At 49.2% G+C, this 14,809-nt stretch overlaps 4 protein-coding genes across 4 annotated transcripts; 2 read left to right on the top strand and 2 right to left on the bottom strand.

Moving 5' to 3' along the window:
- Nucleotides 1–376: 376 nt before the first annotated feature.
- Nucleotides 377–1,926, top strand: BCR38DRAFT_473092 (lipoic acid synthetase mitochondrial precursor). Its single transcript, XM_040862932.1, has one exon. It carries the CDS (start codon nucleotides 479–481, stop codon nucleotides 1,754–1,756), a length of 1,278 nt encoding a protein of 425 aa, XP_040718392.1. The 5' UTR covers nucleotides 377–478; the 3' UTR covers nucleotides 1,757–1,926.
- Nucleotides 1,927–2,237: 311 nt separating this feature from the next.
- On the top strand, nucleotides 2,238–3,272 carry BCR38DRAFT_428100 (uncharacterized protein). The gene has a single exon (XM_040859874.1). The coding sequence runs from the start codon at nucleotides 2,596–2,598 to the stop codon at nucleotides 3,220–3,222; it is 627 nt and encodes a 208-aa protein (XP_040718391.1). The 5' UTR covers nucleotides 2,238–2,595; the 3' UTR covers nucleotides 3,223–3,272.
- Nucleotides 3,273–4,165: 893 nt separating this feature from the next.
- Nucleotides 4,166–6,646, bottom strand: BCR38DRAFT_407704 (uncharacterized protein; the record flags this gene model as incomplete). Its single annotated transcript, XM_040858198.1, has 3 exons — nucleotides 4,166–4,287; nucleotides 4,779–5,772; nucleotides 5,957–6,646. 3 exons carry the CDS (start codon nucleotides 6,644–6,646, stop codon nucleotides 4,166–4,168), a joined length of 1,806 nt encoding a protein of 601 aa, XP_040718390.1.
- Nucleotides 6,647–9,519: 2,873 nt separating this feature from the next.
- On the bottom strand, nucleotides 9,520–14,675 carry BCR38DRAFT_407703 (ankyrin repeat-containing domain protein; the record flags this gene model as incomplete). The annotated part of the gene is made up of 4 exons (XM_040858197.1): nucleotides 9,520–9,592; nucleotides 9,631–12,723; nucleotides 12,774–13,584; nucleotides 13,655–14,675. 4 exons carry the CDS (start codon nucleotides 14,673–14,675, stop codon nucleotides 9,520–9,522), a joined length of 4,998 nt encoding a protein of 1,665 aa, XP_040718389.1.
- Between the last annotated feature and the right edge of the window lie 134 nt (nucleotides 14,676–14,809).

Below are 14,809 nucleotides of genomic sequence, written 5' to 3'. Positions count from 1 at the left end.
ACAAGTTAGGTAGGCACGGATTATAGTCTTTAGGAACCCCCCGGGGCAATTTGGGATTGGTTCCTCACGCACCTTGGTAGTACTAACACAAAGCCCAACACTCATGGTTGACAAATAGCTGTGAAATAGTAGTTACGACAAGAACAGGTGCTTGTGGATAAACGGGTTTGCTAAATATAATTCGAAACCAGAATTGGCACTGTAATGATATCCTCATCATCACAACAAACTCCAAACTTTATCAGCCGATATTTGCCACTAATCCTGGAACTTGCGATTGCCGTGGGTACCCGATAAGCCGTGGGGCAACGCTGATCTTGGCCTATGATTGGTCTTGCTAATTCCCAGTAGTCAGTGCATCTCGACTTTTTTACATCAGAAATTCGAGTCCAAGCTATCGCAATTGAGGCATTCTCGGCGGCTGTTTGCACATCTGCTTGAGGGCAGACGGAGTCCGAGGGACTGAAATTCGCATAATATGGCATCATCACCAGCCTGCCTCCACCGTATCCGCGCTCCTCTACAGCGCGCGCTGTCGGCCTCTCTCATTGCATCATCGCGGTCCTACGCCACTATCCCTGAAGCAACCTCAGCTACAACCACACCAGACCTGTCGACGACTATCACGAAACGTCGCCCGACCTATTTCAAAAACACAACCCTAGCTTCCCTAGATGAATTCATAGCGAACTCGTCCGCTTCATCTCCCCTCCCGCCCACCGAGGCCTACACCCTCCGAACCGCCGAAGTCGGCCCCGCCTCGAACCGCCGCACCATTACGCGCCTGCCCGAATGGCTCAAGACGCCCATCCCGGCCGGCAACGACCACTACAAGAGTATCAAGAAGGACCTGCGCGGTCTGGGGCTGCATACCGTCTGCGAGGAGGCCCGATGTCCTAATATTTCCGAGTGCTGGGGTGGCAGTGACAAGAGCGCCGCCACGGCGACCATCATGCTCATGGGCGATACGTGCACGCGTGGATGCCGCTTCTGCAGTGTAAAGACGAATCGTAAGCCACCGCCGCTTGACCCGCATGAGCCGGAGCACACGGCGGAAGCGTTGGCGAGGTGGGGGCTGGGCTATGTCGTGCTGACAAGTGTCGATCGGGATGATTTGGCGGATGGTGGCGCGAGGCATTTCGCGGAAACGATAAGCAAGATCAAGTCCAAGAAGCCGAGTCTGCTTGTTGAGGCCCTGACGGGTGACTTCAGGGGCGATTTGGACATGGTCAAAATTGTCGCTCAGAGCGGTCTGGACGTGTACGCGCACAACGTCGAGACGGTGGAGGGCCTGACGCCGTTTGTGCGAGACAGGAGAGCGACATTCAGGCAGAGTCTGAAGGTGCTTGAGCACGTCAAGACCGTCATGGGCCAGGACGGCATGATCACTAAGACGAGCATTATGCTTGGACTCGGCGAGCAGGAGGAAGAGTTGATGGATGCACTGACAGAGCTGCGCAAGGTGGGTGTTGACGTTGTCACGTTTGGGCAGTACATGAGGCCCACGAAGCGTCATCTCAAAGTGGAGAAGTACGTCACGCCCGACGAATTCGAGATGTGGCGCCAGCGGGCGCTCGATATGGGATTTTTGTACGTGGCCAGCGGCCCCTTGGTCCGAAGCAGTTATAAGGCTGGTGAGGCGTTCATTGAGAATGTCTTGAAGCAGAGGGCCAACGGCAGGAAGGGCATGGTATCGGTGAATGGCAAACTGAACGAGGCGGCTGTCGTAGACGAGCTGAAGAGCGAGGGTAGATAGCTACACGCACGCACGCTTGTACTCTTTTCAACACTGTATAATGAGCTGGATTTGCGTCCGCGGGCATGCATAGGGCAGGCGTAATAGACGGGTTGCTTGCATACAGCACGGTAGAATGGAGATGGACATATACAGGTCCTGCTCAATACGGACATTGAACTAAATAGACCACCTCGCAAAATGCGTTCAGTTTCAAAACGAAGTGATGGTTAACATCAGGAATCCTCGAAGGAACTCTCAACCATGCCACATAATCTACCCCTTTTGTCTACAAGATCGAACTCGATCGTACCGTCATAACATCAGCCCATAATTTCCTCAGAACCTATAAATCCGTTCAAGAATAATATTTACTTAAATGTGGCCAAATCCTAGGATACTTATAATGCAAAGAGGAAGCTTACATCTCAGAAGTCATGATTTGTTTGCTTCAGTAAAATCCCCACGCTATTGACTTATAGCAATAGTAGCTATATCACAGTCTGTTTAATCAAATTTATATTCAACCCCGTATTCTGTGATTTACCTAACGCACTGCCATCTATGATCATATTTGTAATTCATCACCAGCCGATGTACAAAACCGGACGGGTTTCACGGCCAGGCGCCACAACAGGCGCACAAACCCAGCCCGCGCCAATTTTAGCATCTGGAACATTGGATGAGGACTGTATTTGGAAGTCGATGAGTTGAAGTCTAGCATTCTGGCCTTACCACTCCACCTGTCGCGACTTTAAAGCCCCCGTCCTCCCGCGAATGTGGATCGATGATAAACCTGTCATGACGTACCTGATCTATCATCAACCTCCCACGTCCTGCCCAAACAGCAAAACCTCACAATGATCCGCCAATGCGCGGTATGCTGGCTCCCCGGAACCCTTTGCACCCAGTGCAAAAGCGCAAGCTACTGCTCCAAAACCTGCCAAAAAGCCGACTGGCCCTCACACCAACTCCTTTGCAAAGCCATTACCCGGCAGGGGACCCGGCCCACCCCAGCCCACAAACGCGCCCTCTACTTCCCCGCCGAACGCAGACAACCCGAATTCTTTTGGGTTGAGTGTCCGCACGACGACTACCCCGACGACCCGGGCATGCCCGATATCCTCAGCATCCAGGCGTACGTCGGCGCGCCGCACTACGCCAGCGAGAAAGTGAGGTTGAACCCTAGGTTGGGGAGATTTAGTCCGAGGATGGTGGAGTTTTTTGGCGCGAACCCCATGCCCAAGAAGATGGGGAATAGGAGTTTGAGAGCTGCGTGTAAGGCATATGGGTCCGTAAGGAGGGGATGGGAGGGCCCGTTGGTGGTGTTGGGGATTTCGGCTGCTCCTTGTGATGTCACTGCGGACGAGATTCTGGGGAACGGGTTGGCTGGGGGTGGGATCATTAATTATGATGATATTAATTTGTTTGATTTGAGGACTATTGTGGATTGGTCGGTGTGGTATTCTGAGGGCGTGGTTCCTTGATAGGGGACAAAGAAAAACACAATAACGCTCTGTGCTATCCAGGTCCAAGCAGCGGTTGAGATCTTATTGACTGTTAGGCAACCTTGGTGGGCTTTGCTAAGACCACCAAGGTTACCACGTGACTTAGCCCTTTGGGACTAAGTCCAACCTTCGTGCTCCATAGGACTAGATAGAATGTGATGCTTTTACAACCTCACAAATCTTTGACCACCTTTGCGTGTAACAGTTAAGGATTGCGCATAGCCTTTTACTTCTGCCTTTATTACAGTTAGGTAGCTTAACTACAAAGTCTACAGCTATTAATATCTACGCCCTGTCCGGTAGTAAAATAGGTTATAGCTACATAGCTACTTGGAAGGTTAATATATATCATGGGACTAGGCTCACTGTGGGCAATGTGGCACTTCGGCCACATTCAATCCAGCAGTTCCAACTGCGGGCGCCGCTCTATAAGTCGCGGCCACCCTTTAACAGCCTTGATAGATTTTCCGTCTCTTCTCTATCGTAGCAAAGAAGCAATGGTCTGTGGCATTTGAAAGTAGGCTAATTATTCATAACAAAGAGTCATCAAGTTTTAACTTGATAGGTGTCAGCCCATAGATGTCACTGGGAGAACATTTACATTAGCCACGTGAGTGGAGTCCAGCTAAATCCGGCACGACTGAGGACGTGATAGACAATAAACACCAATATCAGACAACCAGTACTTTGATATGTGACAATATGCCTCAACTACGGGTAAGATAGATGCTTAGATTGAGCACTGAGGTGGAGACTGCGCTATCTCTGAAATCTCCTTCCTTATGTATCCATTCTCTTCCTCACGGTCCTTCCGATTCAGCACGTGACCTTGTTTTTCAAGAACATCTGTATTCTCTCCTTCATTCCTTCCGGTAGTTTATTCTTCCATACATAGTCCTTAAATATCCTTTTGCTTTCTTAGTTATTTACTGAATTCCTTAACCAATGGTGACTTGTCATTCCTGGCAGTGGATTCCAGGTACCGGTACCCTGATCGTGTTATAGATTCCGGTCCGTAATGGGGCATGTGGCCTGCCAACGGGCCTGCGGGTTAGTTAGAACCTGTGGGATTAAGCGCCACGGTTATGCCCTAGGCCTAAGGCGCTGTAGCGGCAATTGTAGTCTAGTGGGGTCAGACCCTTCCCCATAGCACAAAATAGCAACGCACACACACAGCCAACAGAATAGTAGAGAGAGACACCCAATCAAGACAGGATCTACAGAGTCGTCAATAGAGGATTGAATCCCTCAGAACCAAACCTTAGTTGTAATTTCTCGCTTGACTCCGGATCTTTAGCACTTTTTTCTTGACTCCATGTGAAATGGGGCTGCAGCTGCAATGAATGATAGCTGAATTGGGCTAAGTTGTGGACCCGATGCGTGGCGACGAAGCTCCGATTGAAGCTAAAGGAAATTATGGTCTGAACATACAACAACGTGCGAACAACAATAACTCCATCGGAAAAATCCAGCCCACCCAATACCTTGGCCCATATCGTACAATCTCTCCAGATCTGATCATTCAGATTGCTTACTGTTGGATGCCGGTGACCGTTTGCATAGCTTTTGATACCAAGCTTTTGGCTTTGATCTCCAGCTAGAGGTCGAGTTGACAGGAACCGGTTGAATAATAACATTCCCGTCCTGCTTCAACTCTTCAGCGAAGTATTGGCTGACGAGGTATGCAAAGACTTCCTCAAATTTTGCTTCCTTGAGTTTTGCTTCCTCGAGTAGTGCTTCCTCATTTTTTCCTTCCTCGAGTAGTGCTTCCTCACGTTTTCCTCCCTCATGTTTTCCTTCCTCGAGTAGTGTTTCCTCACGTTTTTCTTCCTTGCTTTCGTCTTTATCTGGATCATGAAGGCTCTCGTGGCTGGGACCGCTCCCGCTGTGGCCATCAAAGACGTTATGAGAATGCCGGGGCTTCACCACCGAAGCCAGTTTCTGAAAGTGAGATTTCGCGGAATCCTTAGCCCTGACCCCCAATCCTGGCTTGTGGTCTGCTTCGAGCGTCGCCTCTCCGATGGGCTCTCCGTCCTTTTCCATGCTTATCACCTCATCATGAGGCTCTTTCTGCTCCGCAGGAGCCTGAATGCTGGATTGCCCAACGATGGCAGTTATGCAATCGTCGGTTTCGCTTTCATCTCTCATAGTCACTTCTTCTCGGGTATTTGCCGGCTCATCAACCAGCGCCTCCTCAGCCAGTTTCCTCTCAGTGAAAGTCTCCTCAACCAAAGATGCCCTCATAAGGTTGACTAAATGATCAGGGTTGATATTACACAACCGATCCATCATATCACGACCTTGCTCGCTCAACCTGCCATTGAAGTAAGCAGGGAACGTAACAAATCTGGTCCAGGCTTCAATCAAATTAATCGCGTCAGCGATTCCGCACTTAAACCACTCCCTATGTTTCTTATTGCCGGTTTTCGATCCGCACTCCACGTTCTCAGCTTTCTGCTTTAGTAACTGCTTATGTACGATTTGCTCAACACGATACGCGCCGACGAAGGCCTCGGGGGTTTCCCAGTGCTGTGATGCGATGGAAGCGTAGCAGTTTCCCCGCTGATTATACCGTGCATTGCTGCTATCTCGAGACCAGCCAACCTTGACTAGGTCTTCGATGTGTTTGTGCCTCCAGATGTAGACTTTGCCCGTATGATAGTCGTAATTTTCGAAGTCTTTTTTAATGACGCATTAGAGGGGCTCCTTGTACTTGGTCAAGTTCATCCAAAAGACTTTCTACTTCTGGGTCTTCCTCTGGATTGGTGTCTATGGTGCAAGGGGCTGGGGTTGGCGTGTCTGGCGTTGTGATGGCGGTGCTCGCTTCACTCTCGCTAGTGAAACTGATCTGAGATTCCTGGCCGGGGGAGTCTCTCAGGTTCGAGAGGCCGTACAAGATCGTACTTTCGTTGGCGTGGTTCAACTCTCGAGAAACCGTCTGGGGCGTTGTTGGTCGCTGGCAATGAACACCGTTGGGAATCGACAAGGGGATATTGCGCAGAGTTGGGATATTCTCCAAGAATTGTAGGACCTCGTCGGTTTTCTTCATAGCGGAGGCAATTGAGATTTCCGTCTTCCAAGCACTGAAATTGACCATGACCCTCTTCTGGTGGTCCTTACAGTGTGTATTATAGAGAAAAATTCGCACCTCTTCGAAAAATGCTTCGTTATAGAGAATCTTGGGTTTGTCAAAAGAATTTATGAAATTTTCGGCTTCCTCTCTCGTCTTTTCCAAAGTCCTCTTACATGGCTGCCCACTATTCAAGGGACCGAGCCTCGGGTTCACATAGGAGACACCAAGGCAATACTCAAAGCCCGACTTCAGTGGATCCTTGGTTTGTGTAACCAGTAATTTCTCAACTTCCCCAAGAACGGGATGGCCCACCGTCGTGTTGGACACCATTGTTGTGAGTTTTTTTGTAGGTTGAAGTAAATGAAAGAACTAAGAGCCACAACAGCCCCGGAACGTGGAAACTGTTAATTTGAACAACTCATAAGTTTTCGTTGTGAGTTGTTTTGTAGGTTGAAGTAACTGAAAGAACTAAGGGCCACAACAGCCTGGGAACGTTGAAACTGTTAATTTGAATAAGTAATAAGTTTTCAAAGTAGTGGGAGGATGAGAAGGTTTGTAGTTGGTGAAGATCTACACGAGGCGCAATGACAGGTTGGTTTGGCATGGGTTTGACACTGCCTAATTGGAAGATATTGAAACTCTTGCAAGGGGGATCAGCATTTCAAAGCCTTGACTACTGCATGAGCTACATTGACGGCTGGGAAACAACAGGGGTTACTTCTGCTGATAAGACATTATGCAAGGGGGAAGCAACCCACCGTGACTCATCTCCAGAAAACTTTATAGATCGAGCACACTTTTCCAGGCTCTATGATCATCTATCGTAAGATGTTCTGGGTCTCAGAAGGTGATGCAACAGAATGACAATGCACCGCCGCTGTTGTGCATCGGCTCCTCCATACCCCATATCAAGAATAGGCACGCATGATAGGCAAGGGGTCCAAGGAGTGGCGCAAGCCAAGTTCGGTGAGAGGAAACAGCCACGAGTTTTTCTCGACCAGGTACCTGGTCAGTTTACGCTCAACGGCCACATGCATGAGTAGGGAGGTAGGGACTATGAATAGGTCATATTCAGAGTTATACGTCAACCCACCCCTCCACGGTCCATACAACCCAAACAAAAGTTAAACAACTTCACTTACACAGATTACCACCGCCACGTTAGATACTTGAATGGTTTTCTAGCTTATTGTATACATAAATAATCAATCTGTTAAACTCAATCGTTAGAAGTATAATATGATTAGTGTAGAGGTTCAAGTGTAGAACATTGTATTAGCGCAGAACAGGGGCAATTACAAGGGTCGTGGCTTAGGTCGCGGCATTTATACGCCCTCAAGACCCACTTCAGCCTATAGGAGCCTAGCCCCATGTTGTCACCCCCCTTGTCATCCGCCCAGCCCTGCCACAGCGCTACAAGGCGTGCCCATTACCTGGTAAAGAGGTCACACCCTGGAGCAGGGGCGCTATTCGCGGCTAGCTATTCAAGTGGTCAAAACATACTGATTTATAGCCGGTGATTTGCTCCTCTCACGGCTGCGAACTGCGGTCAACCAACCGCAGCGTCATGGGCAGTCTCAGCGCTAACAGTATTTATGCCTCATGCCAAGATTCGGGCTCTACATCCGGGAGCGCAAAGTGACCTGCGGTCCACTCTCTAACTATGCAGTTCCATCGGACCCTAGCGAGCTGAGCTTTGTGTCAAACCAGGGTCTCATATCTTCCTACTATGTATACATATGGGGCTAACTAGCCTCCACACCACGCAGCCTCATTGCTAATTGCGATGCCAGCGGCTCTTTATCGGTTACTTCGCGGCCGAGAGTCGGAGCAACTCAACCACGCCCACCAGGCTCTGGGAGGTTGGTGCTCACATTAGTAACCAAAATAGCTGGTGGGTTGATACGTGACCCCATGGGAGGTTGCCCTATAGCTAGAGATAAGATAGATAAGAGCTATAAAAGAGCTCTGCCAGGCCAGAATAGCTGACCTGGCCATCCTTTCCCAATACAACAATTCACACCCCATATGCACTCGCATCAATGCTATAATGCAGTAGTGCGCAACGTTATAGTATCTAATTGAATGGGATTCGCCTAACCAGTGGGTCCCCCTACCTTTTCGTATCAGACCCCCTATTTAGTACCTGTACCTTCTTAACCTTCTATGTAGCTAGAATGCCAGCCGATCGGAATCAGACAGGTATTCGCAACTTAGCGAACTCGCGGTCATTGATTATCTGCATTCTATCAGCCATTTAATCCTGGGAGTATACAACTTAACCGTTTTCATACACACATAAGCCCCACTCGCGAGAATCAGACAGCCTTCCACTACCTCCCCCCATCGTCTCTAGATTAGGATAGGGCACATCATACGTCTTTGCTTGCTATGTTGCTTCGGCTCCCTTCATGAGAATTATCTTAAATGCTTAAACTTTCCTTCTCTGCTGCCGAGTTGATGCGAGTGCATATGGGGTGTGAATTGTTGTATTGGGAAAGGATGGCCAGGTCAGCTATTCTGGCCTGGCAGAGCTCTTTTATAGCTCTAATCTATCTTATCTATAGCTATAGGGTAACCCCCCATGGGTTCACGTATCACGAGTATAATAACGTCGTAACGATTCTTCCGCCTTTATATTAGCTTTCCTTTGGATTATTGATGTGATGGATTCCATGCTCTCCGTCATACTGTCTCGCATCTTGAAAAGGTTATCTGCATATTTGACCCAGTCCACCCTCTCTGGAAATGGTGTTACTATATTTTCTCGAAATCCGGCCCTAACTGCGATCCTCACAGAACAATATTTTCTCGTTGTATATTTCCTGTGGGTAAACATGGGATTTGACGCGATGAGAAGGAAGCAGTAGTGGTGGACTTTCTCTATTAGGACTCATGGACTTTTGGAAGAAAGGATCGATCAGACCTATCCCTCGAACTATATTTCTACATACCTGCAGTGGATGACAGTGGGTGTGCCTTACAATAAGATCCTTCAAACCAGTGTTGCCGATGCTTATCTTCTACTGAAATGGAAAACCTCACAGGGCGCTTGATACGAAAAGGTAGGGGGACCCACTGGTTAGGTGAATCCCATTCAATTAGATACTATAACGTTGCGCACTACTGCATTATAGCATCCTCCCCCCTAGGTGCACGCATCAGCGCTATTTGGGTCGCAGCCCTCATCGGCCATTATATCATCAAATAGAGCTTGCAGCCCAAACAGGTCTTGGTCTTCTGTAAGTCCCACCATCCCCATAAACTCCTCGAATCCTTCACTTGTCATAAACATGGCGGCTTGAAAGACTAACCTGTCTCTGTCTGCATGGCAGGGACGAGAACCGTAGCGAACAAGCATTTCCACTGCGCCTGCATAGGATTTCCAGGCAGCCCATATTAAGGGCGTACAACCATTCCCATCTCGTGAATTTTTTTTCACCATTTGGTTCTGAAGTAGAAGTTCCATTACACCTTCATAACCCTTACCGGCTGCCCAAGAGAGTGCTGTGCGGCCTTTATTATCTCCTAAGTCTGGATTTATACCATCTTGTGAAAGTAGTATCCGGACTGTTTCTTTGTGATTCCCTTTTGCAGCCCATAGTAGTGCTGATTTCCCAAGAACGTCAGTCCCATTGATGTTGACATGTCGCGTAAGTAGTAGCTCTACTACAGCATTATGTCCTTTTGACGCGGATAATATAAGAGGCGTTTGCCAGTGTCTGTCTGTGGTTCGTACGTCGGCTCCCTTCTCAAGTAGCAATTTGACCACCTCGACGTGTCCACTATCTGAGGCTAAATTCAGTGGCGTCCACCCGGTACTATTTGTAACTGTGAGATCGGCCCCCTTATTAAGTAGTATCTGAACCACATTCTCGTGTCCTCCCGATGAAGCAGCTTGGAGGGCATTACCGTATTCTCCACCCTGGGCGTTAACGTCGGCGTTCTTCTCGAGTAGTATCTGAACCACTTTCTCGTGTCCTCCCGATGAAGAAGCTTGGAGGGCATTGCCGTAGTATCCACCCTGGGCGTTAACGTCGGCGTTCTTCTCGAGTAGTATCTGAACCACTTTCTCGTGTCCTTCCGATGAAGCAGCTTGGAGGGCATTGCCGTAGTGTCCACCCTGGGCGTTAACGTCGGCGTTCTTCTCGAGTAGTATCTGAACCACTTTCTCGTGTCCTTCCGATGAAGCAGCTTGGAGGGCATTACCGTAGGGTCCACCCTGGGCGTTAACGTCGGCGTTCTTCTCGAGTAGTATCTGAACCACTTTCTCGTGTCCTCTATATGAAGCAGCTTGGAGGGCATTACCGTAGAATCCACCATGGGCGTTAACGTCGGCGTTCTTCTCGAGTAGTATCTGAACCACTTTCTCGTGTCCTCCCAATGAAGCAGCTTGGAGGGCATTACCGTAGAGTCCACCCTGGGCGTTAACGTCGGCGTTCTTCTCGAGTAGTATCTGAACCACATTCTCGTGTCCTCCCGATGAAGCAGCTTGGAGGGCATTGCCGTAGAATCCACCCTGGGCGTTAACGTCGGCGTTCTTCTCGAGTAGTATCTGAACCACTTTCTCGTGTCCTCTATATGAAGCAGCTTGGAGGGCATTGCCGTAGAGTCCACCCTGGGCGTTAACGTCGGCGTTCTTCTCGATTAGTATCTGAACCACATTCTCGTGTCCTCCCGATGAAGAAGCTTGGAGGGCATTGCCGTAGTGTCCACCCTGGGCGTTAACGTCGGCGTTCTTCTCGAGTAGTATCTGAACCACTTTCTCGTGTCCTCCCAATGAAGCAGCTTGGAGGGCATTACCGTAGTATCCACCCTGGGCGTTAACGTCGGCGTTCTTCTCGAGTAGTATCTGAACCACTTTCTCGTGTCCTCTATATGAAGCAGCTTGGAGGGCATTACCGTAGGGTCTACCCTGGGCGTTAACGTCGGCGTTCTTCTCGAGTAGTATCTGAACCACTTTCTCGTGTCCTCCCAATGAAGCAGCTTGGAGGGCATTACCGTAGAATCCACCATGGGCGTTAACGTCGGCGTTCTTCTCGAGTAGTATCTGAACCACTTTCTCGTGTCCTCTATATGAAGCAGCTTGGAGGGCATTACCGTATTCTCCACCCTGGGCGTTAACGTCGGCGTTCTTCTCGAGTAGTATCTGAACCACTTTCTCGTGTCCTCTATATGAAGCAGCTTGGAGGGCATTACCGTAGAATCCACCATGGGCGTTAACGTCGGCGTTCTTCTCGAGTAGTATCTGAACCACATTCTCGTGTCCTCCCGATGAAGAAGCTTGGAGGGCATTGCCGTAGTGTCCACCCTGGGCGTTAACGTCGGCGTTCTTCTCGAGTAGTATCTGAACCACTTTCTCGTGTCCTTCCGATGAAGCAGCTTGGAGGGCATTACCGTAGGGTCCACCCTGGGCGTTAACGTCGGCGTTCTTCTCGAGTAGTATCTGAACCACTTTCTCGTGTCCTTCCGATGAAGCAGCTTGGAGGGCATTACCGTAGGGTCCACCCTGGGCGTTAACGTCGGCGTTCTTCTCGAGTAGTATCTGAACCACTTTCTCGTGTCCTCTATATGAAGCAGCTTGGAGGGCATTGCCGTATTCTCCACCCTGGGCGTTAACGTCGGCGTTCTTCTCGATTAGTCTCTGAACGGCATATATTAGCCCAGCCAGCGAAGCGTAGTATAATGGAAATGCTAAATCATCTTTACTAGGGTCGTTATTCCACCGAATGTCGGGATTGTATAACATGTAGCAAGTTTCGTAGGTGCTTTCATGCGAAAACAACTCCATTACTAGAGTACGCACTGTGTGGCTACAGCTCTCGGCTACCACAGCATGGCTTATCCAGTACTGCGCTGAATACTGCGCTAATGAGAATGATTGCCGTATTTCCTTAGTTGTGAGGTTCTGATCCAACTCTAGTAAATATCCTAGGCAGATCTCTGCGATAGCGGCTCTAGCAAAGGTCTCCTCGAAGTATTTACTGATATCCTTTTCCAGTCGGTTTGAGGTTAGGTATTCTTTAACTGAAAAATGCGCGAGCTGTATCTCAGGGACCATCTGTTTTTCATCGTAGCTGTCTCTTCTCGTGATAACTACTAAGCTGGAGCAGTACCTCGATATCTCCTTTGGAACTGGCATTCGGTTCTTTGGATCGAACCTAGGCGTGTTTGACGTATCTACCGTGATTAAATCAACAGCCTCGGTAATTCGTAAGGGTCGTTCACCGAAAGTTAAGAACTGCAAAATCCGGGTTGTGTGACCCAGGTGCTCATGCGGTATATCTTTCAGTATTCGAGCATACGTCTCGTCCAATGTTTTCGGCAAGGTGTTCAGTGCTGTTCGTAAAGTCCTGGGGTCGCAACACTTTTCCAAAGCATCAAGCTGACAAGAAACCCATCGAAACCTAGATAGTCTCAATAACTTAACCGCAAAAATACGCTCGACAGGTCTTACATTCCATTAGACTTCTCTATTAGAGCAACTTCGATCTCGCTTCGTATATCCGGTCTTGACTTCCACCTGCTCAGACCTTCGTGTTCTCTGACTCTTGTGCGGACATATGCGCGTATGTCTTCCGCTATTAAATCGCCCTGTATGGGGATGATATCTTCTTTGCGGGCCCACTTCTCGATAGTAGACTCAATGTCTTGTTCCGGTCGGCTTGTAACAAGAAGGTGAACATTCATCTGGGTGTCTCGAAGGCTGTGAATCCACGGAAGTAGTCCGCCAGTTGGGTATCCCGACCGTATTGGACACTCGTCTAGCGCATCGAGAACAAGCCAGACTTCATCAGCTTGCTGAATCATGTTCTGTAAGGTTGTACGCAGTGATGCTATGTTTGGCTGCCGCTTTCCATTTTCGCAAGAGGAGTAGAGTGAGTCGAGGTGCCTTCGGACATTCTCCTTCCTGTAGTAAAGCTGACTGATGAGAGAGCGTACTGCGTCCTCGAGAGACTGTTTATCCCTATCGGTAAAGTCAAAGTAGAAATAAAGGAGGGTTTGAGAGCAGGCTTCGCTTCTCTCCAAATCCTCGACGACAGTGGAACTGAGGATCGTTTTGCCGCATCCAGGAATACCATGGAGCCACAAAAACGAGTTTTGCTCTTTTTTCCACGCTAAATATGCCTCGCTTTGAAGAAACCACTGACCCGAGCCTTGGTGACGTTGGTCTGTAGCTTTGTTGTAATTCGTTGACGGATGTGATGGAGACAACCACTTGTCAATTTTCTGCTGTCGGGTTGCAAGGACAACCTCTCGACACCGTCCTTTGTTCCTTTACATTGTATGAAACTATCCAAATTATTACTGAGTGCTAAGAAGGAGCAGAGTACGCACTGTTCTCGATCATTTCCGCTGCTCTCCGCGTCCTCTCCACATCTTCCCCAGGGACGACACCTAGAAACTCTTTTGCGTATGCAGCAGCTGTTGCAGCCGCATATCTCTGCCAACGGTCATTCTTGTGTGAGTCAGCATAATCGCAAATACCTCGCACTACAATGCAGGGGAAGTTGTTCATCAGGCCGGCTGCTTCCATCTCGAAACAGATGCAATTGTCATCAAGCTCACTCAGGATAGAGTCTCTTGTAGTGACGTCTCTTATCAACTTGTTTCCAGAAGCGATAAGGCCGTAGTAGATCTCTGGATCAAGTAGCTCGCGTTCCTCGCGTTTAACTTCCTGTTCTGAGTCGCACTTGTCACAGTTCTTGCCCTGGGTATGTTCGTACGCTGGATTAAATAGCTTATCGTGCTCTCGTCCTTGGTAAGCGTAGCTAGGTTTTCTTGGGGTTGCTCTTGCTAGTTGAGGATGCTTCTCCAGCATGTCTTGCAGAATCTTTGGAATTTTGGACCCGAACTCATGCTGGGCCTGGAGCGCAGCTAATGCATTGAGGAGAGCTTGAGGTGGCGAATTCAAGGATCCTGTACGCTCGAATCGGTCTCCCGTCTTAGCTTTTCCAAAGTCGTACTGGATAACGCCGCCGCTTCTACCGGATGGCTGACTGATGACGATGTCACCGAGCCGAATGTCGATTTCTTGGTCGGGTCGAGGAATACCCGCTCCGATGCCAACCATGAGGCCGACGCGGATCTGAGGAAACGAGGAGAGCATATGCGTTGCAGTCGTCGCGGCAGAGGTTGTTCCATAGACTCCCAGGGGCAGCAATGCGATAACAACATTGTGCTCCGCAATCTGGCCCCAGGTGTACGAGTTCGTATCATTCGGTGGCTGGATGAAATCGAGAGGCTTCTTGTGCTGCTCGTCGAGCATGGCGGTTGCAGCCGCTCGCTCGATTGGCAAAGCTGCAATCCATCCAACAGTGTACTGGTCGCGGCTTTCCAAAGCCTTGGAGGTAGCCATTACTGAAGGCGAAGCAGAATAGTAATTGGGCGTACTAATAGCGGTTCAATAATGTGAAGACTGACTCGTTCTGGAAGGAAGTTGTCCTGGAGCGGCCAAGGCTCAATTATAAGCATCTTCATCCCTGGAATCCT

The sequence above is a fragment of the Pseudomassariella vexata genome (assembly GCF_002105095.1).
Source record: "Pseudomassariella vexata strain CBS 129021 chromosome Unknown BCR38scaffold_4, whole genome shotgun sequence".
Lineage (NCBI taxonomy): Eukaryota > Fungi > Ascomycota > Sordariomycetes > Amphisphaeriales > Pseudomassariaceae > Pseudomassariella > Pseudomassariella vexata.
This window is presented reverse-complemented; position numbering and strand designations above follow the sequence as displayed.